The sequence below is a fragment of the Sphaerodactylus townsendi genome, linkage group LG01 (assembly GCF_021028975.2).
Source record: "Sphaerodactylus townsendi isolate TG3544 linkage group LG01, MPM_Stown_v2.3, whole genome shotgun sequence".
NCBI classification, from domain to species: domain Eukaryota; kingdom Metazoa; phylum Chordata; class Lepidosauria; order Squamata; family Sphaerodactylidae; genus Sphaerodactylus; species Sphaerodactylus townsendi.
The window spans coordinates 91,539,517-91,564,544 of NC_059425.1; the positions used below are offsets into that span (position 1 = coordinate 91,539,517).

General features: G+C 42.8%; 1 protein-coding gene across 2 annotated transcripts in view; it reads left to right on the forward strand.

The window, feature by feature from the left end:
- PDE10A (phosphodiesterase 10A) overlaps positions 1-25,028 on the forward strand; it is a 243,516-nt gene that overhangs the window by 208,840 nt on the left and 9,648 nt on the right. The window contains exons 16-21 of one of the 2 annotated variants that reach the window (XM_048487546.1): positions 3,937-4,026; positions 5,494-5,644; positions 9,315-9,470; positions 10,474-10,646; positions 15,669-15,780; positions 17,970-18,050. In XM_048487546.1, coding sequence (XP_048343503.1) covers positions 3,937-4,026; positions 5,494-5,644; positions 9,315-9,470; positions 10,474-10,646; positions 15,669-15,780; positions 17,970-18,050 — 763 coding nt within the window. The remainder of the gene's footprint in view (positions 1-3,936; positions 4,027-5,493; positions 5,645-9,314; positions 9,471-10,473; positions 10,647-15,668; positions 15,781-17,969; positions 18,051-25,028) is intronic. The other variant, XM_048487553.1, reaches the window with a different exon arrangement.

Consider the following 25,028-nt stretch of genomic DNA (forward strand, 5'->3'; position numbering starts at 1 on the left):
AAACACTAGTGAAATGGATGGGAAATGTTTAATTCCTGAAATTTGGAAGACTTTTCATTACACGTTAGACCAAGTTCTTTTTGGGAATAGTGTCATGCTAATGTTGGCACTCCATTCATTTGTTAATATTCTGTATTTTAAATCAGTATACACTCTTCACTGATGCTGATGTGAGTTATAATTATTTGTCATAGGTATCATAATTTGATTAGATAAGTGATATACAAAAAATGTAAAGGTAGAATTAATTGTGGCTTCTTGCTTAAATTTTGACTCTGTTAAAATCTGAGTATATTTGAATTTGCAAGCACGCTTATTGGCAAGTGTTTCACTAAAATCAGTGGACTGTTTTGAATAAATGTGCTTATTATTGATGGTTTAGCTAAAAGTTTTGGAAATATTTTAAAGCTCTTAGAGCAATTGGTGTATAGTCAGTGAACAAATTTATGCTCACCCACAGAGACTTAAAGATCCAGTTGATTTCCAGAACACTCTGCAGGATCCAATGCCTCCTGGCTACTCTTTAGATGAGCCAGTAATAGATCATCACAGCCTTTTTGATTGCTCCCTGATGTCCTCTTTGCCCCTGCTCCAAACTAGATTCTGGTATATAACCAGAGGCATATCAACCCAGTGACATTGGGTACCCAATGTCCCCAGCCGCACGCCATCTGGTCACGTGGAGGGTGCAAAGTCCCCCCCCCCACGTGATCAGTGAGTCTTCCCCTGGTGCTTCCAACAGCGCCCTCCGCTGGCACCGCCGCCACGGCACCACCAGCAGTGGCTATTTCCCTGCTTTCTGAGCTGCTTGGAAGGAACACAAACTACATGGGGGTTGCTGGAGCTCCAGCAGCAGTCGTTTCCTCCTTTCTGAGCTGCTCTTCCCTCTGAGCAGCTTGGAAAGGAGGGAAACTGGACAGCCCATCTCCCCCCCTACAAGCCAGGCACAAGGGGGCAGCTGCAGACTGTGCCCATCTCGGATCCTGCCAGGATCTGAGCTGGACGCAAGCTGCAGTTGGCTTGCCCTCCCCACCTCCCCACCAGAGGTCCTGCAGGGCCTCTGATGGAAGCGGGGAGGGGGTGGCTGCAGCCTGCACCCAGCTCGGATCCTGCCCCACCTTTATTGGAGGTCCCGCAGGGCCTCTGATGGAAGTGGGAAGGGAGTAGTTGCAGCCTGTGCCCAGCTCGGATCCTGCCAGGGTGCAGGCTGCAGTTGGCTTGCTCTCCCCACCTTTATTGGAGATCCTGTGAGGCCTCTGATGGAAGTGCGGAGGGGGTGACTGCAGCCTGCGCCCAGCTCAAATCCTGCCGGAATCTGAGCTGGGTGTAGGCTGCAGTCAGCTTGCCCCCACCTTTTGCAGAGGTCCTGCAGGGCCTCTGATGGAGGTGGAGAGGCTGCTACCAGGCCGGCCCTCCCCTCTCTATCGGAGGTGCACAGTGCACAGGTGCGGCCCGTGAGGGGGGGGGGGTCCCAGAGAGTGAGTTGTCTCCAGGTGTTATTTCCCCCAGATATGTCTCTGGGTATAACCCAGAGCTGAAGGATGAAACAGGAGCTCAGTCAACTAGAGCAAGTTTAGCAGAGTACTCATGATGAAAGGGAAGAACATCTTATAGGACGCTAATGAAAGCCTATGAGATGGCAGTGAAGACTGCTGCCAGTGTCATATCTGCAAGCTCTCACTCGGTGCAGTTATTTAAAATAATTTGGTCTCTGGCAGCCCTTACAAAGGGCTCTTCAAATAATAATAATTTGGTTATTAGCTGTGAGGCATTTGTGAGCTTTTTAGCAGATAACATCCTGCTCTTCCACCACAACCTCCCCACCAATCTTGATACAATTAGTGCCTGGGGGCCCTTTGACCATTTTCAGATCCAATTCAGCCTTCTCTCCTAGTCTGATGTCAATAGGATCCTGGAAGCTGTGAAGGCTACCACTTGTTCCTTAGACCCATGCCTGTCTTGGTTGGTGAAAGCCAGTGGAGACACAGTGCAGGCCTCCCTGATGAATATAGTCAACCTATCCCTATATTCAGGGGTTTTCTCAGGAAGATTGAAAGAGGCAGTGGTAAGGCTGCTATTAAGGAAGCCATCTCTGGATCTTTATGATCCATCCAACTACTGCCCAGTTTCCCATTTTGCTTTTCTGGGTAAGGTAGTTGAGAAAGCGGCTATGGAGCAGTTCCAGGATTTCCTGGAGGATGGATTGACACTGAACCCATTTCAATCTGGCTTCCAGCCTGGCCATGGGGTGTAGATGATTCTGGTCCCTCTCAGAGATGGTCTCTGAAGACAACTGGATCTGACTGAATTGGCGCTGATGTTATTGTTAGATCTAACAGCAGTATTTGATACAGTCAACCATGATCTTGTGATTCACTGTCTTGCCAGTGCTGGTGTTTGTGGGACTGCCTTTCAGTGGCTGTGCTGATTTCTCCAGGACCAGGGACAGAGGATGGCACTAGGCGAGAAGACATCACCACAACACTTGCTAGTTTATGGTGTCCCACAAGGGGATGATCCCAAGCTTTTAAACATCTGGGCACCCCATTACCCTTTGGTTCAGAGTTTTGGGATGGGTTGTCACCAGTGCATTGATGACACCCAGCTCTATCTGTTGATGGGGGCTGGCTGGATGCCATCCCAGATATTCTAGTCAGTTGTCAGGAGGCTGTAATGAAATATTTGAAGCAGAGTCAGCTGAAATTAAATCCAGCAAAAATGGAAATCCTGTGGCTGGGTCAGGGAGACTTGGAAGGGAATGGCCACCTCCCATCAGTTGATGGGGTCCAATTAACATCTCTATCAACCATCAGGAGTTTGGGTGTGATACCTGATGCCTCCTCCTCTATGGAGGCTCATGTCACGCAAGTGGCCAAATTAATGTTCTACTTTCTTTACCAGACTGGTTAGTGATCCTCTACTTGTCACACCCTGACCTAGCTATAGTGATCCATGCAACAATCACCTCCAGTCTAGACTATTGAAACTTGCTTTATGCTGGGCTGCCCTTGAGACTGACCCAAAAACTCCAGCTGATGCAAAATGCAGCTGTACGGGTCCTCACTGAGACCCTGTGGTGAGAGCATATACAGCCAGTGCTCTGCCAGCTGCATTGGTTGCCAATGGAATACTGAGTCAGGTTCAAGGTTTTAGTTCTAATGTTTAAAGCTCTGTCTGGGGCCCTCATAACCCAGATATATCTTCAAAAGAGAACTCCACTTTGGGCACTTTCACACATGCAGAATAATGCACTTTCAATCCACTTTCAATGCACTTTGAGGCTGGATTTTACTGTGCAGAATAGCAAAATCTACTTGCAAACAATTGTGAGCGTGGACTGAAAGTGGATTATTCTGCATGTGCGGAACAGGCCTTTATGGACAACTTACTGGTGGTCCCTGGCTCAAAAAATGTCCAGCTGTCCTTGACCAGGGCCAGAGCATTTTCAGCTCTGGCCCCTGTCTGGTGGAATATTCTGTTGAATGAGACCAGGGCCCTGTGGGATTTGGTATAGTTCTGCAGGGCCTGCAAGACAGCACTGTGCAACCAGGCCTGTGGTTGAGGGCAACAATGGTAATTCCAACAGATCTCGTCTCCCTGTCCTTTTTCCAACCCTCTTCCCTATCCCTTTTCTGGTCCCTTTCTCTCTTTTTCCCTTCCTTTCCCTTCTTTTTCCCATCTTCCTCAATTTGTTGGTTTTAGTGTCATCAGGGTAGCACTCAAACCATTTATGTTTTAATCCATGTATCTGTTGTAAACTGTCCTGAGCCCGTCATCGGGAAGGGCAGCGTATTAATGAATAATTTAAGCATACTGATGATTGGAAACTTTCAAATTTGAATTGTGAAATATATTAGCAAAATTTTAACTTGATTTGTTACCTTAGAACCAGTTCTCTTTCCTGCCATGTAAGTCTGCCCCATTTTGCACATGCAGGAGCAGGCAAGGGAGTTCGAAGATTGAAGATTGCGCTGCTATGATCTCAGGATTGAGCCTTTATGTGGAATCTGATATTGTGGAGGAAGGGTAATTAGAGCTTTCAGCCTGGACACCAGCTGTGAACAGATGGGGGTGGGGCGGGAAATATGAATCTGTAATTTTAGCTTGGGAATAGAACTTGGGTTCACATCAGTGCCCTTTATCTACTCAGATTTTCCCTCAAAATATATGTGTGTGTGCGTGTTTTTATTAAAATAATTAAGACTTCCAAGAAGCTACCTGAAAACATTTTAGCTTAGACTCCAGGCACACTATTAAAATCTCTGCGGGGCTCTGATGTGGACATGCAGCTGTGCATATGTGAGGGCTTTCCTGTCCTCTACTGGGAACTGAAGGAATGCTTCTCAAGAATTCACTAGTGGAAGTGTGAAGTAGTCCAATGCAACAAAAATAACAGTGACATCCATGTGAGCAGTGAGTTTGCCACATGGACACCAGAACTGTAGTAGTTTAAATAAGTAACCAAAATTGTACTTCAGTTTTGGACTCTTTTCTAAACTTTGACAAGCATGCAGAAATATAGGTCCAGCAGGTAACAATGGCAAAGCATAAGTCCTAGGACAGGGGTAGGGAACCTGCGGCTCTCCAGATGTTCAGGAACTACAATTCCCATCAGCCCCTACCAGCATGGCCAATTGGCCATGCTGGTAGGGGCTGATGGGAATTGTAGTTCCTGAACATCTGGAGAGCCGCAGGTTCCCTACCCCTGTCCTAGGAGGTTCTGAGTGTGAAATTTAACCACTGGGACATAAGACTGTAATGGAGCTCTCTCAAGCCTACATTCAATTATGTGGGAAAGCAGAGGGAAAACATCCCTTTCTGCTGCATGGGCTCTGTCATAAAACACACAAGGTAGGATGCAGGACAAGTTCAATTAGTTTTTGTCTTCCAGCACACTGGCAGATAGGAGCCAGTAAGTACGAAGGAAGCTATTTTTTCAGTGCTCTGTTCCAGTGTATTAAAGTGAGCCTTCTGATACCCAAGCAGAGCTTCAAGATCATCTGCTTTTCTCTTTCTGGCTTGGTCATTATTTAGTGAACTTCCCCTCTTCTTCAGGAATTTGACGGCTGGGCAAGGATTTCTGAAAAGTTCCCATTTACCACCATATGGGGTGGCATTTTTGGAACAATTTTTCTTGATTTTTTTCATCTATGTGGTTTGAAAATCTTTTGAATGGCATTCATTTATCAGTCAGTAGCATTGTGCTTAACTATGTGATATCTCTGCAAAATTCAAAAATCATACTTCTCATGGAGGGAGAGATGACATTTAGTTCATGTTTTGCAAAATAGCCTGCTTTTGAAAGTAATTTTACTAGCATCAAGAATGCTTCCCACTTTGTAGTAGGTGCTAAATAACTGGGCCCAGTAGAATTGAAATTGGATGTGCTTCTCTGAGTTTTTGTAACCTTATTGATGGAAGATTAAATAATTTGTATACTTGGGTTAATGTTCTAAACTTTTCTTGTGTCTCATCACTTTGTTTTCTTTTAAGTTTTGAACTAGAAAAACTATGCCGTTTTACTATGTCTGTAAAGAAGAACTACCGCCGTGTTCCCTATCACAACTGGAAGCATGCAGTTACAGTTGCCCATTGCATGTATGCTATCCTACAGCATAACCATGAGCTTTTCACTGACATAGAAGTAAGTTGAAAGTCTGTTTCATTATTGACAATTGCATCTCAGATATAGCATCATTTCACATTTGGTTGAATTTGAAGTTGTACCTGATAAGAAGATAATGTAAACTGGTAATTTTCTTACCAGTTTTTTCATTTAATCAGTTGTGAATCTGACCCTTGATTGCATATACATTCATGACTACTGTATATAAACCTAAAAGAACTGGTGACAATCGAGAAAAATAGATGGAATTCTAACAATGTAAAAGAATTCTAAATATTGGAACACTAGCGCTCAACTTAGAGTTGGTTGTCCTAAGACAGCAATAGATAAAATTGGAAGTGGTTTGTGAAAACCGAAAGGGTTTTAGGAAATGGTGCATGTCTGATTCAGTTAACACATAGTTTGACTTAAAATGAATAAAAGAAAATACCCTTTCATACATTAACTGGTTGATCAACTGTTAGAATTTTCCCCTGAGGTATAATGTTGGACCAGAACTAATACCTAGCCCTGCTAAGTTACGTTTAGGAAGACTGGTAGGGAAAGAATACCAAAAATCAGGCTTTAGATAGAAGAATAATTTTTACTGTGTAGAATTAAATCCCCCACACAGGGTGGTCTCTCTAAAAGAGTCACACCCAACCAGTCAAATACCTTCATCTTTTATAGATAAAAAGAATACATACGGCATAATTCATAATCATACCCTTATCCTGTTACATACATCCCCCGTATAATCATATTTCTTCCACATGTGCTCTTCCTTAAAATCAAATCGGCTTGTCTGATTCTTGCTACACAAAAGCTGGAAAGTTCTGTCCTTCACTGCCCAAGGCTAAATATCCTTTCCCATAGGCAAAGGGGGCAATAAACTGAATTTTGTATTTGGTTTTAATCAAGATAAACAGTCCCCAGCATTCCTAAGGGTGGGGTTATTCCTAGGGAATATTTCACATAGAACTCGGAAAACCCACCAGAACCTAGCCCACACAGCCCGGAAAACCCACCAGAACCTAGCCCAAGATTACCCAGCAAGTTTCTGTGGTAGAGTGGGGATTTGAATGTGGGTTTCCCTGGCAATCAGTGGAAATACTTCCCATATCCATATATGAATAGATTAAATTCTTGATCTATTTACAAAACTTTCATTATGAAACCCATAAACTATTTAGAAAGAATATAATATTTTATATCACTTTGAAAATAGAAGGAACCAATGCAGTTCATGAAGACAAAACATTTACCTGAAGTCTGATAATTATTTTCTTATGCATTCTGTTTAGAAACATAAAAAATAAAATGTGTGATAAATTGGAACCTTCTTTACAAGTCACTAGTATCATGGCTGAATCTCCTGAGTCCTTGGAGCATCAAATGTCTGTGGGTCTTTTACTAACCTGCAAATAGCTTGGCTTATTTTAACTAAAAAAGATCACTCTGATCACCTAAGCTAGATAGCCAGTGGGTGGAAAGAAAGTTTATGTGTCTCTTTTCCCTTCCCTAGCACACAGGTGAAAAAGGAACAGAGAGGAAGAAGAAAAAGCAGAAAGTTTATGGCTCAGAGCCAGAGAAGAATTTGGGACAGTTCATATTTATATTGTCAGTATTAGGAACTTCTGAATTCTAAGCTTTAGGAATGAATACAAGGTCTCTCTGGTGAATATGAATCAACTAGCCATAAAGCCCATTTTTAAATTAAATAAAATGGACTCCAGATGTGGGGGGAAGGAAAGTAAAGCAAGATAGGGATATTTCCCCCACGCACCAATTGTTTCCCAAGCCCTATGTGGAAACCTCCAACCAATGGGCATGCAGAACTCACTTTGTGAGTCTGGCATGCCCATTTGCTGGAGGTTCATCATTGGATATCCCAAACCCTAAGTGAATTATGTATAAGGATGGTTAGTAGACATTGTGTACATTTTCTTAGTAATCATCTGAGAGTAAACAGTTGATGTGTCAGATACCCTTATCATTACGGTTTTAATGAAACTGAAATTTACAATTCAAGGTATAGCTACCATTAAATGTTTTGTGTCTGATTTAAAATAAAGTACAAAGTTGTTTGCGTTTTTTGAATGCAAATATATGGCTCAGGAATTCATTTTGCCTGCTTTATAATTTCAACTTTTAAATAAACACTGACATGTTACCAATGAGAAATGCCTCCAGGTTCTAGATCCTCGATTCTAGAAGATGAAACAAGTTTGTAAGCATATTTTATCCTCTTACACTACAGCCAGTGATTGATTTGGAATAGGAAAATTCAGTGTGACAATGTGACTGCTGCCAGTTATAAGATAAGTTGCCCTATGCCTTACAAAGGGGTGGAGCTCTAAAGAGCATCTTTTGCACTCATCAAGACCCAGTCTCCAGTTTGAAAGATATCAGGCAGCCGGGCTCCTGGAGTATTGTTGACCACCAGAGTCAACAGTCACAATCTTCACAGACTATTTCACACGTACTCAGTCCTGGACTCATCTCAGCCTGGCATTTATAACATGCCCATACCAGTTAAAGCTAAGCCATAAATGCATGTTGTTAGGTGTGTTATGTAGGGTGGTGAGAACCACAAAGGATTATGTAGGGTGGTGACTTATGTAGGGTGGTGAGAACCACAAAGGATTGCGAAGAGCTTGATAAATTAGGTGAGTGGGCTCAGAAATGGCAAATGCAGTTCAATGTAGCAAAATGTAAAGTGATGCACATAGGGGCAAAAAATCCAAACTTCACATACACGCTACAGGGGTCAGTGCTATCAGTCACAAACCAGGAAAGGGATTTAGGCGTCTTAGTTGATAGTTCCATGGGAATGTCAACTCAATGCATGGCAGATGTAAAAAAGGCAAACTCTATGCTGGGGATCATTAGAAAAGGAATTGAGAATAAAACTGCAAAGATTGTCATGCCCTTATATAAAGCAGTAGATGGAGCATACGAATTACTGTGTCCAGTTCTGGTGCCACATCTCAAAAAGGATATTGAGGAGATAGAAAAAGTGCAGAGAAGGGCAACAAGGATGACTGAGGGACTGGAGCACCTTCCCTATGAGGAGAGGCTGCAGCATTTGGGACTCTTTAGTTTGGAGAGGAGGTGGCTGAGGGGGGATATGATTGAAGTCTACAAAATTATGCATGGGGTAGAAAATGTTGACAGAGAGAAATTTTTCTCTCTTTCTCACAATACTAGAACCAGGGGCAATACATTGAAAATGCTGGGGGGGAAGAATTAGGACTAATAAAAGGAAACACTTCTTCACACAACGTGTGATTAGTGTTTGGAATATGCTGCCACAGGAGGTGGTGATGGCCACTAACCTGGATAGCTTTAAAAGGGGCTTGGACAGATTTATGGAGGAGAAGTCGATTTACGGCTACCAATCTTGATCCTCGTTGATCTGAGATTGCAAATGCCTCAACAGACCAGGTGATCAGGAGCAACAGCTGCAGAAGGCCATTGCGTTCACATCCTACATGTGAGCTCCTCAAGGCACCTGGTGGGCCACTGCGAGTAGCAGAGAGCTGGACTAGATGGACTTTGGTCTGATCCAGCTGGCTTGTTCTTATGTTCTTATGTTCTTATGTGTTTTGACTATAATTTGAGGGTTTTGAATGGTGCAAAGAAAAAACTTTGTAGTACAAAATCAGTCTAAACAGGAACTACATATTCTGCCTGTTTGTTTCTCCAGCGAAGAGGTCTCCTGATTGCATGTTTATGTCATGACCTGGATCACAGAGGTTATAGCAACAGCTACCTTCAGAAGTTTGATCATCCTCTAGCTGCTCTTTATTCCACCTCAACCATGGAGCAACACCACTTTTCACAGGCCGTAGCTATATTGCAGGTACAAAATTGCAATTTTGAGTCAAAATTGGTTAAGATTGGAATAGCAGTAGAGTTGAATACAGCTTTACTTCTTTCTACAGTGGGATTTATGAGATCATCTATAAACTCAGTACTTGGAAAGGAATAAAACTGTGTGGAATATATATTTCTATAACAGTCTGTAGATTTCTCCCTTTATTAGTTCCACTTTACAGAGTGAATGTATCTCCATTAATAATTATAATTAATATTTTAAAATATATGGTGTGATTCACCTTTATAATCCTTATTTTCCATGAACATTTTGTGAAATAGTACATAATTATGTATTGCATTAAAAATAAATTCTCGTTAAATTGCATAAATATTATATGAATATACATCCACACTCCTGCATAAGTCAAATTCTGCGTGAGGCTATATGTTAAAAATGAGATGTTTCCAAGAACAGCATTCCCTTGTTAAGTCCAAACACCCTTCCTTGATAACCTGCAGTAATGTTTACCTCATATTCAACACTGTTGTTATGTATTTCCCTATCTCACAACCAGCAGGCAGTGATGTGGGACAAGGGAACACAACATGGAACAGATATTAATTTAATATTACAGATTGGGAGTATTCATCAATGGTACAGTCTTTTTGGTAGACTCTCCATGTCATTTTAACATAATTTCACTTAAATATAGTCTGGGATCTATTCAGTGTGTGTGGCTGTGGTGGTGGGGGAGCCTGCTCGAGTTTTCTCTTGAATTGTCATTGAAAAGTTTCATTTCCCATAGAACTTGTTAAGGTCAAAGAGCAATTTGGAATAAGTGATAGTAATTAGGGATGCATGTAGATCTGGACCCAGATTGTAAGAAACTTCACTTGAATCCAAAATGTGCTTCAGGGCTTCTTACAAATATAGTATTTTATTCTGCTGTGAAAATGGAGAAATTTTTTAATGTTTGTTTATGAATTGTTCTAAATGGCAGTTCTAAATGAAATATTTTTTTAAAAATTAATTATATTTTTCATAGTTGGAAGGCCACAATATCTTCAATAATTGGAATTCTACGGAGTACGAACAGATCCTGGAAATCATCCGCAAAGCCATCATTGCTACAGATCTTGCTTTGTACTTTGGAAACAGGAAACAGTTAGAAGACCTTTATCAGACCAGAACACTAAACCTTACAAATCAAGCACATAGGTAAAGAATTAATTCACATTTATAATTCACCTTCAGATCTAAATGTTGTTTTGCTAGAATTTTTTAAAGCCTTAAAGATTTGAATGTATAATTTGTTCACACATTTTATTTTTTTAAGTGACAAGATGAGTAACACACAATACTGTATGTTACAAATTAACTTCAGCTGTTCAGAAGTTTACCACTAACATTAAGCATAGAACTTCATGCAAACTTTTATCAGTTTAGTAGCAGAAAGACTTGCACTTGCTATGAAACAGACTTTATTAAAGTTTCCCTTTATAATTCTGGCTGTTTTAAAGAGCTTTAAAAGATGAGCAGGTAGATCCTAAAATTTATATTCTACTAATCAGATATCAAGAATCCTTCCATGAACAAAAACCTTCTGTCAGTGAACTGAAAATTCTGTGCTTTATCCACCTCTAGTTTTGCAAGAGGTTAAGCCAAATATTCATATTTAAAAACTTTTCTAGACCAAAGTAACAGTAAATGGAAAACCTTTTTTAACAGTACAATTAAAATTAATATAATGTTTGGTAGCATACCTCAAGCCTGAATACATTTGCTATGAAATGAAACACAGATTTCAGTAGAACTAATTCTATTCACTCATTAATTCACTACCTGTACCACCCCCTCCCCCCAAAACCCCTACTAAAGGTAGCAGTTAGATGTGTATTTGCTTGACAATTGTATGTTTTCCTTCAGTGGGCTCCATCATCCAGGCTGGTTAGGTCACACCTCCAACTGTTTAGGCAGGACTATGCATTTATTTTGCTACTCTCCAGGACTGTAGGGGACTGGGACTTCCAGTTCTGAAAGCCCTGTAGTTCAGACAGGTCGCTGTTCTGAGCTCCACTATAAGAAAACTGAAAGAGAAACTACTAGCCTTACCCCCATGGCTGAAGAGCAGTTCTTCTTCCACTCCAGTTTCCTCCAGCAGCAGGAAAAAATGAAGACAAGCAAGGAAGGGTCCCCCTGGCCAGGATCATTGGGCCTTAAAGATACCAGCAATCTCATGTAGGGAGCCAGGGCAGGTCATTCCAGTACACCAGAGCAAAATCTGAACCTGACTGTCCCACTGCCAGGACTCCTAGATCCAGCATGACCTGTACTGCAAAACATATGCTAGAGTGAGGCAGTGAGGCCAGCACCAGCAATGAGCAGTCTTCTGTGCCAGGTGGGATGTTTCCAGAGAGATCTGGGGGACTGAACCCATATCAAACCCCACTCAGACCATAAATTGGATGGGAGACCTCCTAGTCATGAATTCATTGGGAAACGTTTTGGTGAGAAACCTCATAATGGCAGCGGCATGATTTTGCTTGTGAAATTTCCCCTTTCCCCCCCAGAGATTGCAACTTAAAACCTTGGTCACTGCCTTGGGCCCTAATTATGATGCTGCAGCAGGCCATCCAAGGGGGAGTTGAAACAGTCACAAGCAGTGGTGGGATTCAAATAATTTAATAACCGGTTCCAGTGGTGGGATTCAAATAATTTAACAACTTGTTGATTACAAGCACCATTTTAACAACCTGTTCTGCTGAAGTGGTGCAAACCTGCTGAATCCCACCACTGGTCACAAGCATTTTCACTACCCCAACAAAACCAGTGAGCAAGGCAGCAAATGCAAGTGACCCGCCCCCCCGCACAGGAAACATCTACGCAGCTTCAGGTGCATGGGGAAAGGCAGCCAAACGAGTGAGAGTTCCCTCTCCAGACCAGTCCACCAACTGGTAGAAAGCAGACTCTGTCCAATCAAGCCACACCCCTAACAACAACAAAAAGCCCACAAAAAATCTCAATATTTGGAATGTTGTGAGCTAGAGTTGGACTTTAAGGACTCCCTTTCCATTAGATCTGAAGCTATGGGCTTAAATAGGGTAGAGGTAGAGTTGTCTAGAGATGAGGAGGAATCACAGGACAGTTCCACCAGACCAGGGGTAGGGAACCTGCGGCTCTCCAGATGTTCAGGAACTACAATTCCCATCAGCCTCTGTCAGCATGGCCAATTGGCCATGCTGGTAGGGGCTGATGGAATTGTAGTTCTTGAACATCTGGAGAGCCGCAGGTTCCCTACCCCTGCACCAGACTGTTTGCCAGGGAGCACTACCCAAGGTTCCTGAAAAGGTTATTAGTACCCTCAAGTACCAACTAAAGGAGGGTAACCAGGACACTAAGAACTTTGCTTCTGCTAATCTTGACAATAGAGCTTTCAATCAGCCAGCTAAAGTTATTTCTTTCCAGACCCCTCCAATACAGTCATCATCCCGGCCACAGTGCCTCCCTGGATTTGATAGCTAAGACATATTATATCCTGAACAAGGAGGCCATTGAGGATTTAAAAGTTTCAGTGATGGATGCCCCAGTGATTGTCCTCTATTTGAGAGCAATCATTCCAAAGGATGGGAAAGTTGTCCTTGAGGACTCAACAGGGGCTTAAGAAACATATGAAGCTTTGTTGCTGGCTATTAGAGTGTTGTTGTTCTTATCAAATTTTGCCAGATCCTCTGTAGTTCGGGCAGATTACTTACTGCAGGATCAAAAGGTGGATTCAGTTTCCCTCAGACAATCCTTATTAAAGATACAGAGGGCTTCCCAATTCATTGCAGACACTTGTTAAGATGTGATGCAATTCTGTGCATGATCCCAGACAGCTACAGGAACCTATGTCTGTAAAATGGGAAAGCTGTTACATTAACCAAGGACAACTGTTCAACAGTACAGTTCAGAGGTAGAATCATCTTTGGAGAAAGTACTAGCAGAGACCAAGAAGAAAAAGAAGGTGATGCCCTCTTTGCAACTGACGTCAAAGTCAAGGACCACAAAGGAAAAAGCTATGGGCCTTTTTGGTTTTTTCCATACTTCAAGCAAAAGAACCAGAGGGGGTTCAGATCCAGTGGATCTTATGGATATAGAGCCAGAAATCAAGGTTGTCAGTTTACTGACAATAAGCAGGACCAGAGTTCCACCTCCAAGGCTTCCATAGTGTAACTGCTCCATGGGAGGTAATCTGTTCCACTTCGCAGATACTTGGGAGATGACCATCAGTGATGCCTGGGTGCAAAAGGTGGTTTGGGAGGAGTACAAACTAGATTTCATCACCTCACATGTACCAAAGATCTCCAGAGCCAGAATCCCCATTCTGAACGAAGCTGTGCAACATCTGCAGGGCATTGGAGCCACAGAGCCTGTACCTGTGAAAGTTCCAAATGTAGTCTCTCCATTCCATATTACAAGCATGATTTTTTTAACCTCTTTGGAATTAAGGGAGGCATACTTACGTATCCCAATCCACTCATCATCCCAATGTTTCCTGCTTTTCTGTATCCAAGGGCAACATTTCCAGTACACTCCTGGAGGACACCCACTTAACTATCAAGAATTTGAGGAACGAGGATTCCTCATGAACAGAAAAAAGAGCTCCCTCTCCCCACCTGGGGTCAGGATCAATATTATTCAGGGGGAGGATTTTTTGCCAGAGGAAAAGCAGTGCAAAATAAGTCTTATGTACAGCCACTGGGAAAGGGACCCAATGGGGTTGCTGATTTCAACCATCAATATCTTACCATGGGCAAGGCTGCATGCAAGACAGTTTCTGCTGTTGCTTCATCAGAATAGCATCTACAGATGGCATCATAAATCATTAACCTTCCCAGAAAACCTGAAATGTCCACTCAGGTGGTGGTCAGACTGGAAACACCTGAGACAAGGAACATAGTTCTTTCAACCCCAGCAGCTGGTATTCACTATGCATGCCAGCAAAGGGGTTGGGGGGGACACATTGTCAGGAATTGGTGGCCCAGAGAATTTGATCAACAGCAGAATGGAAGTTCAGCATAAATTGTCTGGAACTAAGGGTCGTATGTCTGGTTGTGTTAGCCGTGAGTAGCAGGCTCAAACCTTGACATGTTTTGGTTCAGTCCCATAATGGGATGGCTGAATTCCCAGTGGACAGTCAGAGGGTAACAAGGGCTTTATTGGTTCACCAGGAAACAGTGAAGACTCTGATGTGGACAGAGAAAAATCTACAAGCAAAGCAGCTAAGTGGGGTGGTGAACACGCAGGCTGATTGGTTCAGTCGAAGGGACTTGAATCACGGTGAATGGTCCCTAAACCAAACGCTCTTTGAGAAAATAGTAAAAAAGTTAAGCCTGCTTGAGCTGGATTTGTTTGCCTCTGGAATGAACAAACAAGTTCCCAGGCTTTTTTGTTTGGTTCTGGGACCCCTTGGGCAGAAGGGGTGGACTCTCTGAGGCTTCAGTTGCCCAGGGGTCTATTATATGCATTCTTCCCACTTCCTCTACTGGGCAAGGTTATATAGAAGAAGAAGAGTTTGGATCCCCCCCCCCCTTCTCTTCTGTAAGGAGATGAAAGGTGGCTTACAAACTCCTTTTCCTTCCTCTCCCCACAACAGACACCTTGTGGGGTTGAGAGAGTTCCAACGAACTGTGACTAGCCCAAGGTCACTCAGCAGGAATGTAGGAGTGCAGAAACACATCTAGTTCACTAGATAATCCTCCACCACTCAGGTGGAGGAATGGGGAATCAAACCCTGTTCTCTAGATTAGAATCCACCTTCTCTTAGCTACTACATCATGCTATAGAAAGTGAGAGTAGAGGTTAGCATGCTAATTTTGATGGTGCGCTTTTGGGCACAAAGTTATGGTGCTCAGACTTGATAAAGTTATTACTGAGGAAACGTTGTAGCATACCAGTGTTCAAGAGACCCATCATCCTAAGTAGAGTTGACAGTGTCCTAGGTTCATTGAAGTCGGAGGTCTAAGAAGGGTCTACTTAGGACTGCACTGTAAATCTCCAGATGGTTTTTCTTTGAACACAAACATTGATGTCTGTGTCCTCCATTTTCTTTGGTGTACTGTTCTTCTTAACCTAGGACATAGCTCTGCATGCCTGCTTTTTCTCATATACTGATCTGTTCTTGAATTGACAGTGATGTACTTAAAAACTGAATAAAAATATGTGTTTTAACTGTATAATAAGCTTCCAGTTTCATTACAGGGACCGTGTGATTGCATTGATGATGACAGCTTGTGACTTATGTTCTGTTACAAAATTATGGCATGTAACAAGATCGACATCCAGTGATATATATGCCGAATTTTGGACGGAGGTAAATGTTTGTCTACCTTGTTTTGCGTATGCACCTGTCAATAAGAGATGACCACTGAGCTCAGCAGTATCGAAAATTAAAATTAATTTTATCAAATATTTTATAGTCTGTGAATGCCAAGTAATACTTGAATAATTAATACTCAAATAATTGAATACTTGAATATTTAATGATTGAATAATTAAGCTAGTTGAAAATTATTAGGTAGTTTCATTTGAGTTATCCCTTGAGACAAATGAAACATACCTGTTTCTGAACTGTACCATTTAGGACTTATGGGCAGGGATCACATGATTGAGTGTGCCTCTTTACAAAATATTTCCTTCACTTAGCAAACCTGCATATAATAGAGAAGATAAATATTTTTCTAAATGACACCAAGAATTGCCTTGTTTCTGAATGGGAGCGACATTCAGTCAAATAAACTGGCTCCTGCAGTATGAACCGAGTCAGTCCAGAAACAGATTTATTTCTTCAGTTGTCATTTTTAAGAACTGGACTTGGGCAGTGCAAACATAAAACAGAGGGTTGGGAGGGGGTGAGGATAACTGCAGCACTGCCGGGAACAATGCAGCCTCCTAAAAGGCTTGCTGTGCTGCATCCAGCAAGCCAGAAGTGACACTTTTCCGGACCTTTGTGAAATCCCTCTGTGCAGCACAATGAGTTGTACCTGCCTTTTTGCTGGCATAAGTCTGCACCAGTAAATGGTGGCATCCTAGACTGAAAGGGCTCAGGAAGTCAACTGAAGCCAGCTCCACCTCCGCTGGTGTGAGTCCGGAGGCAAGCTGACGCCGAAGCTGCATTAGTGCCAGAGTATTATACTGCCAACTCCCCAGAAACAGCATGAGTGCTCCTGCACTAGATGCACCTTACTGTGATCACATTGCCTCTTCAGCAGTTTTGCCCTACCCCCTTAGGACTGAACTGTTCGCCTTGGCACATAATTGAAACTTCTGCTTTATTTTTTTGTTCCTGACTAGAACAACATCGACTATATAGTCTCCCTCTATGTTCAGCCAATTATACCCACATCAATAGTTTGTGGATATTGTTCCTTCAAAATAGCACTCTACTGGTTTTCAGAAAAGACTCACTCTGTGAGTGAAATCAGACATTCAAGATATCCCAAAATGCTACTCGCACCCTGAAAAGCCCTGCTCCCTATTATAATTGTTATTTATGTGTCTTGATTATAGCCTGTGTACAGTTCTTCCATATATCCAATGCAGTCTGTTGAATTTCATCAAAAGTGTAATGACTTGTACCAAAGGAAAAGCTGCCTCACTTTTTACAATACTGTTGATGTACATTTCCATAATCCTGCGATTCATGGTTCATTGGAGAAGCATACCTAGGCACTTTTAAGGTTCCTTGATGTTTGCCAAGTGCAGACACTAAAAACTAACCTTTCTGGAGACTCCTAGGTACACATTTCCATAATTCAGGAATCAATGGAAAAACATTCCCCAGGGGCATTCTTTGTGACCTCAAACAATATTGACATAACTTAGCATCTATTTGAGGATCTGGAAAAATGGAGAAAAACCCTAACTTCTGCCAAATAGCAAAACAATGGACTTTTCATTCAGCCATTGGTGAAAATAAAATGTTGCATTAGTTGGTCCCTGATTTTAATTCTGAAGTTCTGTTAAGGTTCATTCATACATTATAAGAGCCTCATGGCCACCTTGAGGACTATGCTTCTCGGAAAAGTAGGCCAAAATCATATAAGGATAGCAGTACATGTGCAGAAGGGCCTTCCTGCTATAACACTTTCCTAACCTGGAAAAAAACTCTAGATAACCCTTTTATTCTGTTGGGAAACTTGTGTGTAATGAAGGTCAGCTAAGTATGCAGAAACTCCCCAGAGTCATTTCAGATTGGCAAATCCAGGCATGTGTCTGTGTGGGTACAGGCTTAAAACTTTTTTGTGTGTACTCCAGAGTCCCAGTCTGTATCTAGCCCATGCACACTTGAACAATCACCACACATGATCCAAATCCTTATAGTGGCCTCAACTGCTTTGCAACATGTGAATATACCTTTTTATGTTGTAAAATCATCCCTTTCTATTGTTTTCCAAATTTCATCTCCCATATTTTACCTTCTTAAGTTCTGAATTTCTTGTTGCATATAAGTATACCTCATCAAGTATTTTCAGTGATCCTTTTGTTTGCTAAATATTGTAGGGTGATGAAATGAAGAAGTTAGGTATTCAACCTATTCCCATGATGGACAGAGACAAGAAGGATGAGGTTCCTCAGGGTCAGGTAGGTCTAAAATATTTGATGTTTTCCCCCAAAAAGTATAATTTAACTAGAGAGCAAATGTTCTTATGTAGCATTGCTGACTTTCTTTGCACAGATGGTCTGATTTTCATTCATTTCGTAAAGGATCCTAAATTAGAATACTACAAGCAGGGACTAGCAAAAACTCACAGCAGAAGGGACATACGATCCTCCCACCTTTCTTTCTTTCACTCTTCCCCATCTCTTCTGTCAAATACATTATTTTTCCTGTCTCTTTCTCCCTTCCCAACATCATCACTCATATTCTTTTTCTCTTCCTCCCTTCTCCATCCTTTCTCTTACATGGAATGAAGCCAAATACTTTTGTATGTGATTAGGATAGGAGAAAATCAGATCCTTCTTTTTGCTCTGTGTGCAGGTTACTTGCCAACCAGGCTGCCTGGCTGAAGCATTGCCTGCCCACCTAGCTACCAATACAGGTTCCCTGCCCTGCCAACTGCCTGAAGCTGGGAAGGGTGACTTCTCTCCTGCCTATCCCCAGCAGTAGGAGAGGGAATCAACAATTATTTTCCTGCTCCACAGAAACACTGACAATCTGCATTTTCAAAATTGTAAATATGCTTCAATCTCTGAGGCATTTATAAACTTCAAAGATAACATTTATTATGTTCCAGATTCTCCCAGATCATATTCTTTCCATGCAATAGAGCTTTCAATTCCCATGTCTTCCTAAATCCTCTTTATTCTACAGCTTCATATGTTATATATTCATCCAATCCTCTTTTCTATGTTGACATTTAAAATGATTATTTAAATTTAGTTTCATTTCAGTTTTCCATCAAAATTTCTTTATTGAAATAAGGGCAGGCAATACTCCTGTATTCTGACTGACACTTCTTTGTATGATTCATTTATCCTTACATCCAACCAATCCGCCCCTCACCTTTCAGTTTATAGTTACAACCCAGTCAGCCACCCTTGTTAATTTATATTTACAGCCAGGCAAATCCCCCTCTGGAGCTGGTGCACCGCTGTGCGACATGGGTGCTCATCTGCTGACATAAAGGGCAAATGCACCAGCGAGGGGTTACTTATCCTAGCGAGTAGGTTCCACATGGCTCTGAGGCACTGAACCCGGAAGTTGCCTGTCCTGCTCAAGCCTGCCAGCACAAAACACTGCCGCCATGGCCAGGGGCATTTCAGGGACAGGCAAGTGAGTGGATCCAGCCTTAGTTTTGCCGGTGGGGCTGGCTTGGAGATATGACACATTTTCCTTTGCATATTTCCACTATCCTCTATGGGGGATTCTCAGGCTCTTTCACCTTTTCCCCATTTTTGGGCTTCCCGTGCTGCAGGGAAACTCTATGGAGAGGGCAGGACAGCACCAGAGTATCACCATTGTGACCCAACACCCGTCTTTGGATTGGACTGTTAGACTATTATGCCACATTGACAAAGAATCAAGAAGCAGAGGATTCTTTACTGTAAAGCGCTGATGCTGAAGTGATAACCCTGGACTTAGTGGAGCTCTTTAAAGCACTAACGGAATCAAGAGAAACAAGTGAAACCCACAAAGACTTGCTGGAGACATCTCATTTCCACTTCCCCACTATTTTCTTTTTCCCATACATCATTCCCACTGGAGAAAATGACTGCTTTGGAGGGGGAAACTCTATGACTTTATATTAGGCAGAGGCCTCTCCTCTCCTCTTCCCAAACTCTACCCTCCTCAGCCTCCTCCATATAATCACCCAACCTGGAACTGGCAACCATAGCCAGGCCTGGCCCTAATGAGTTATCCCTCAAAGGCTAAAATAGGCCTGGAAAGGATCCTCCCCCCCCCCCCCAACCCCTGTCTCTTTTTATTCACAGAAATCCAGCCTGGAATATTATGGTTGTGTAGCATCAGCCACTGAGGAAATCTGTTTCTTAAAGCTACAGGCACTCCTTTTATCATTTGGGGGTTCATTTTTAAAAACTCATTTTTTATTTTTTATATTTTTCTGCAAACTTTGGGCCATTTTCAGGTATGTAGCAAGGTCTTGACTGTTCATAGCTCTTTTCACCAGATTTAAGTATCTTCCTACAAAATTTTCATTCCAGGATTTGCCTTGAAGGTTTTTGAGGCTAGAATCGGCTCCTTGTTACTGTACAATTCCCCCATTTGGATTTCAGCAATAAATTAATTTAATTTGTTACATTCAAAGTTCCTTTGGAAACTAATGGGGCTCCCTAGATGTGTGCCTTATGCTGTGTTGTACATATAGACAGGCCAAACAATTCTAGAGACCTTGGCATGGGTAATGACATAAAATGTTGGCTGCATATACATTTTCTAGTGGGATCCAATATTCCCTCTCTGTTATCAGATCACTTTATTTCAGAATGGTATACTTTGATCCTTAGAAAGGTTGAAGCTATTTGTTTCCCCTTGGAATCACTCCTTACGCTTACAAACGTGGAAGCTAGTTAGGAACAGGCTCTTGGATCTTGACTTTCATAACTTGACTCTTGCAGCCAAGACAACCTGTTCCCCCACTATTAATCCTATGCAAGCGTGGAATTATGGCAGCATATCTTCATCTGCTGATTAATCCCACCCAGAGGAGAGCCTTGGCTACTGCAAGATGTAATGTGTTGCCATCAGCTCTTTTGGATGGGAGATTTAAGAATATGGAACGTTCTAAAAGGGTTTGTTCTTGTGATCTGGTTACTGTTGAAACACTTGACCACTCTGTTTGTATGCTCTAAATATGATAAGATACGCATGAAATATATGAATTCCATTTTCTTGCAGTGTTCTCAGTGGCACTCAGTGGCACCTGGCACTCAAGGAACATGTGCGTTCTCTTGAAGCCAAGGTGGCAGACCTGGAGAAGCTGAGAGAGGCAGAGAGGGCAACAAACGAGGCTTTCGGGGACCTAGCAGCCAGGTCCCACTCCCAAGGTGACATCTCTTCAGATGTCATGGAGAATGAGAGTCTGGGTGACGGAGGGTGCCAGTCTGAGGTGGTGGAAGATGCTCCCTTAGATGGGACCCCTTCCTTATTTTGGTGGTCAGATATCCTCTCGCCACAAGACTGAAAGGATACCCCGGGGAGGTGGGGAGGGCTCCCTTTGTAGTGGGTGATCTAGATCATTAGGAATATAGAGAGTTAGGTTTCAGTGACAGGCGTGGATGACCGCATGGTGACTTGGTTGTCTGCCTGAGTGCGAAGGTTGCGGATGTCACGCTCGTCTAGATAGGCTGTTAGGAACCCAGTGCTGGGGTGGAGTCAGCAGTTGTGGTCCACATTGGTACCAATGACATTGGGAAATGTAGCCGAAGGAGGTTCTGGAAGCAAAATTTAGGCTGCTAGGAAAAAGGGTTAAAATCCAGGGACTCCCCCAAGGTGGCATTCTCCGAAATGCTACCTAAGTTCCACAGCCGCCAGGGGAGAGGCTAGGCAAAGCCGGAGATCTACAGGGTCTCAATGCGTGGATGAGAAGGTGGGTGTAAGGCAGTGAGGGTTTCAGCTTTGTCAGGAACTGGGGAACCTTTTGGGATAAGGCAGGCCTGTACAAAAGGGGATCTAGGGCTTCATCTTTAACCAAAGAGGGAACCAGGCTGCTGGCGCCAACGTTAAAAAAGGTGGCAGAACAGCTTTTAAACTGATCCTTGGGGGGAAAGCCGACAGGAGCTGAGAGGTGACTTCGGTTCCGGAATACAGAGTCCATGAGGGATGCAGACACAGAGAGAGGTTCTTCCAAATCAACCACATACAAGCGAGGAGCATAGCAATGTGATAAGAAGTGATAAGTGTCTACACCACAAAGGCTAGAGGGCAAAACACATAGAAATCCCAGTGGTTTAAGGACAGAGACAGAGTATGCAAGTGTCTCTATGCTAATGAAATGAAACGTAGAAGGCATCTGACCTAAAATGGGGGAGCTGGAGTACACAGAGTTTTGAAGGAGGACATTGATATATAGTGGGCAATCACAGAGACATGGTGGAATGGGAGGGAGAACCAAGTGGGATGCTGTTATCCCAGGTTACAGGCTCTACAGGAAGGATAGGACAGGGGCGTATTGGGGGTGGGGTGGCCCTCTACATCAGCAAGAGAGCATAGTTGTCACATAAAATAGACAATGCAGGGGGGGGAGCTGATTCTACAGAAGCACTGTGGATACTGGCCACCAGGGGTGAAGCAAAGTTTAACATTAGGGAATATAATATCGTCCCCCCCTGACCAAAGTGCACAAGAGGATTCTGAGATGGAAAAAGAAATTAGAGAGGTAAGCCAACAAAAGCAAAAAATGTCGCGGGTAATGGGCTACTCCCTTAACTATCCCCACATAACCTGGAAAAATGCATGTTCAGGTCATATAGTAAGGAGAGAGCATTCCTGGATATGCTAAATGACTGTGGTTTAGAGCAGATGGTTGTGGTGAACCAACCAGGGGAGATTTGATCCTAGATCTAATTCTATGTGGGACCCAGGACCTGGAAAAGGGAAGTCAGTGTTGTTGAGCCGATAGGGAACAGCCACAATGCTGTCAGATTCAGTATCTCTGCATGCTAACAAGTGACAACTACTAATGTAGTTTCACATTTGCCTTCAGAAAGGGAAATTTCTCAAAGATGAGGGGGATAGTGCGCAGGAAGCCGGAAAAGGGAAAATCAAGAGAGTCAAAAATGTCCAAGGTGCTTGGAGGTTATTTAAAAAACACAGTCTTTAAAAGCTCAGTTGGAATGTCTTAGGTTAGGAAAGGCATTTCCCAGTCCAAAAGAAAGCCACTCATGGTTAAATAAGGGAGGTTGAGGTAATTATTAGGAAAAAAAAGATGTCTTTTAGAAAAATGGAAGTCCAACTTAACTGGATGAAGAATACCAGAGAGAACACAAATGGTGGCAAAAGAGAAGCAAGTTAGCTGTAAGGGAGGCAAAAAAGGATTATGAGGAACGCATGGCTGGGCGAACATCAAGACCAGCAACAAACAGTCTCTTCAAGTACATCAAAAGCAGGAAGCCAGCTAGGGAAGCGGTAGGTCCAAGTTAGGGACGATGAAGGAACAAAAGGTGTGCTAAAAGGTGACAGGTGAGATTGTAGAGAAGTTGAATGAATTTCTTTGCATCTGTCTTCACCCAAGAGGAGGTGGAGGAAAATCTCCTGCACCTGAACCAAGCTTCTAGGGAGGTGAATCTGAGGAACTAGCTAAGTTAGTGGTATTAAGGGAAGAAGTTCTGGCAGCCATTGATAAACTAAATGCTACTCAAATCCTCTGGCCCAGATTGTATCTTGCTATCCAAGAGTTCTTAAAGAGCTCAAGCATGAAATTGCTGATGTTCTCACATTAATATGCAACTTATCCCTGAAATCAGGCTCCATCCCTGAAGACTGGAAGATGGCCAACGTCACACCAATCTTTAAGAAAGGGTCTATGGGGGACCCGGGAAATTACAGGCCCGTCAGTTTGACATCTGTTCCTGGTAAATTAGTAGAATCTATCATTAAAGATAAAACACAAACATGTAGAAAAGCAAGACCTGCTGAGGAAGAGTCAGCATGGCTTTTGTAGAGGCAAGTCCTGTCTTACAAACTTACTAGAGTTCCTTGAGGGTGTAAACAGACATGTGGATACGGGGGAACCAGTGGACATTGTCTACTTTGGATTTCCAAAAGGCTTTTGACGTTCCTCACCAGAGACTGTTGAGAAAACTCAGCAAATGAAGGGAATAAGAGGGGAAGTCCTCCCATGGATTAAAAACTGGTTGGAGTGCCAGGAAACAAAGGGCAGGTATAAATGGGAAGTTCTCACAATGGAGAGATGTAGGGAGTGGTGTCCCCCAAGGATCCGTTTTGGGGACCAGTGCTCTTGAACTTATTCATAAAATGACCTGGAAGTAGGGGTGGGTAGTGTGGGTGGCCAAGTTTGCAGGATGATACCAAATTAAGTGTAGGGTGGTAAGAACCACAAAGGATTGCTAAGAGCTCCAAGCCGACCTTTGGACAAATTAGGTGAGTGGGCCAAGAAATGGCAAATGCAGTCTGGGATCGTGTAGCTAAACGTAAAGTGATGCAATTAGGGGCAAAAAAAATCCAAACTCTACATTAAGACGCCAAAGGGGTCAGTGCTATCAGTCACACACTGGTGTTGGATTTGGGCGCCTTAGTTTGATAAAGTCCCAATGGGAACAACTCAAATGTACAAAAAAGGCAAACTCTATGCTGGGGATAATTAGGAAAGGAATTGAGAATAAAACTGCAAAGATTGTCAGCTGCCCCCATATAAAGAAAGCGACCGTGACTTGAATTACTCGTGTCTAGTTCTCAGTTCTAACTAGGGATACTCGAAGAGATAAGTGCAGAGAATGGCAACGAGTATGATTTGAAGGAATGGAGCAACCCTCCCTTATGAGGAGAGGGCTGCAACTCTTTTAGTTTGGGAGGAGGAGACGCCTGAGGGGGGAGGATTGGAAGTCTGGCAAAATTATGTACAAGTAGAAATGCCATGGTATACTTTCCTTCTCGCCATACTAGTCCAGGGGGCATTCATTGAAAATGCTGGGGAGAATTAGGATTCAGTAAAGTGTCACTTCACTTAAACGTGCAGGATCAGTGTTTGGAAGATGCAAGCAAGCAGGAGGTGGTGGATGGCCACTAACCCATAGCTTTAAAAGTAACACGATTCTATGGAGGAGAAGTCAATTCATGGCTACCAATCTTGATCCTCCCTTATCCTTAGGACGCCATAATGCCCTATGACCAGGTGCTCAGGAGCAGCAGCAGCAGAAGGCCATTGCTTTCACATCCTGCATGTGAGCTCCCAAAGGCACCTGGTGGGCCACTGCGAGTAGCAGAATGCTGGACTAGATGGACTCTGGTCTGATCCAGCAGGCTAGTTCTTATGTTCTTATGTTCTTAAGAGTGTTATAAGATATCCTACCTCCTAACAGCTGTGATATGCTCTTTTGTGAAACTGTTGCAAATTTTATTCTGGAAATTAGCAATTTAAA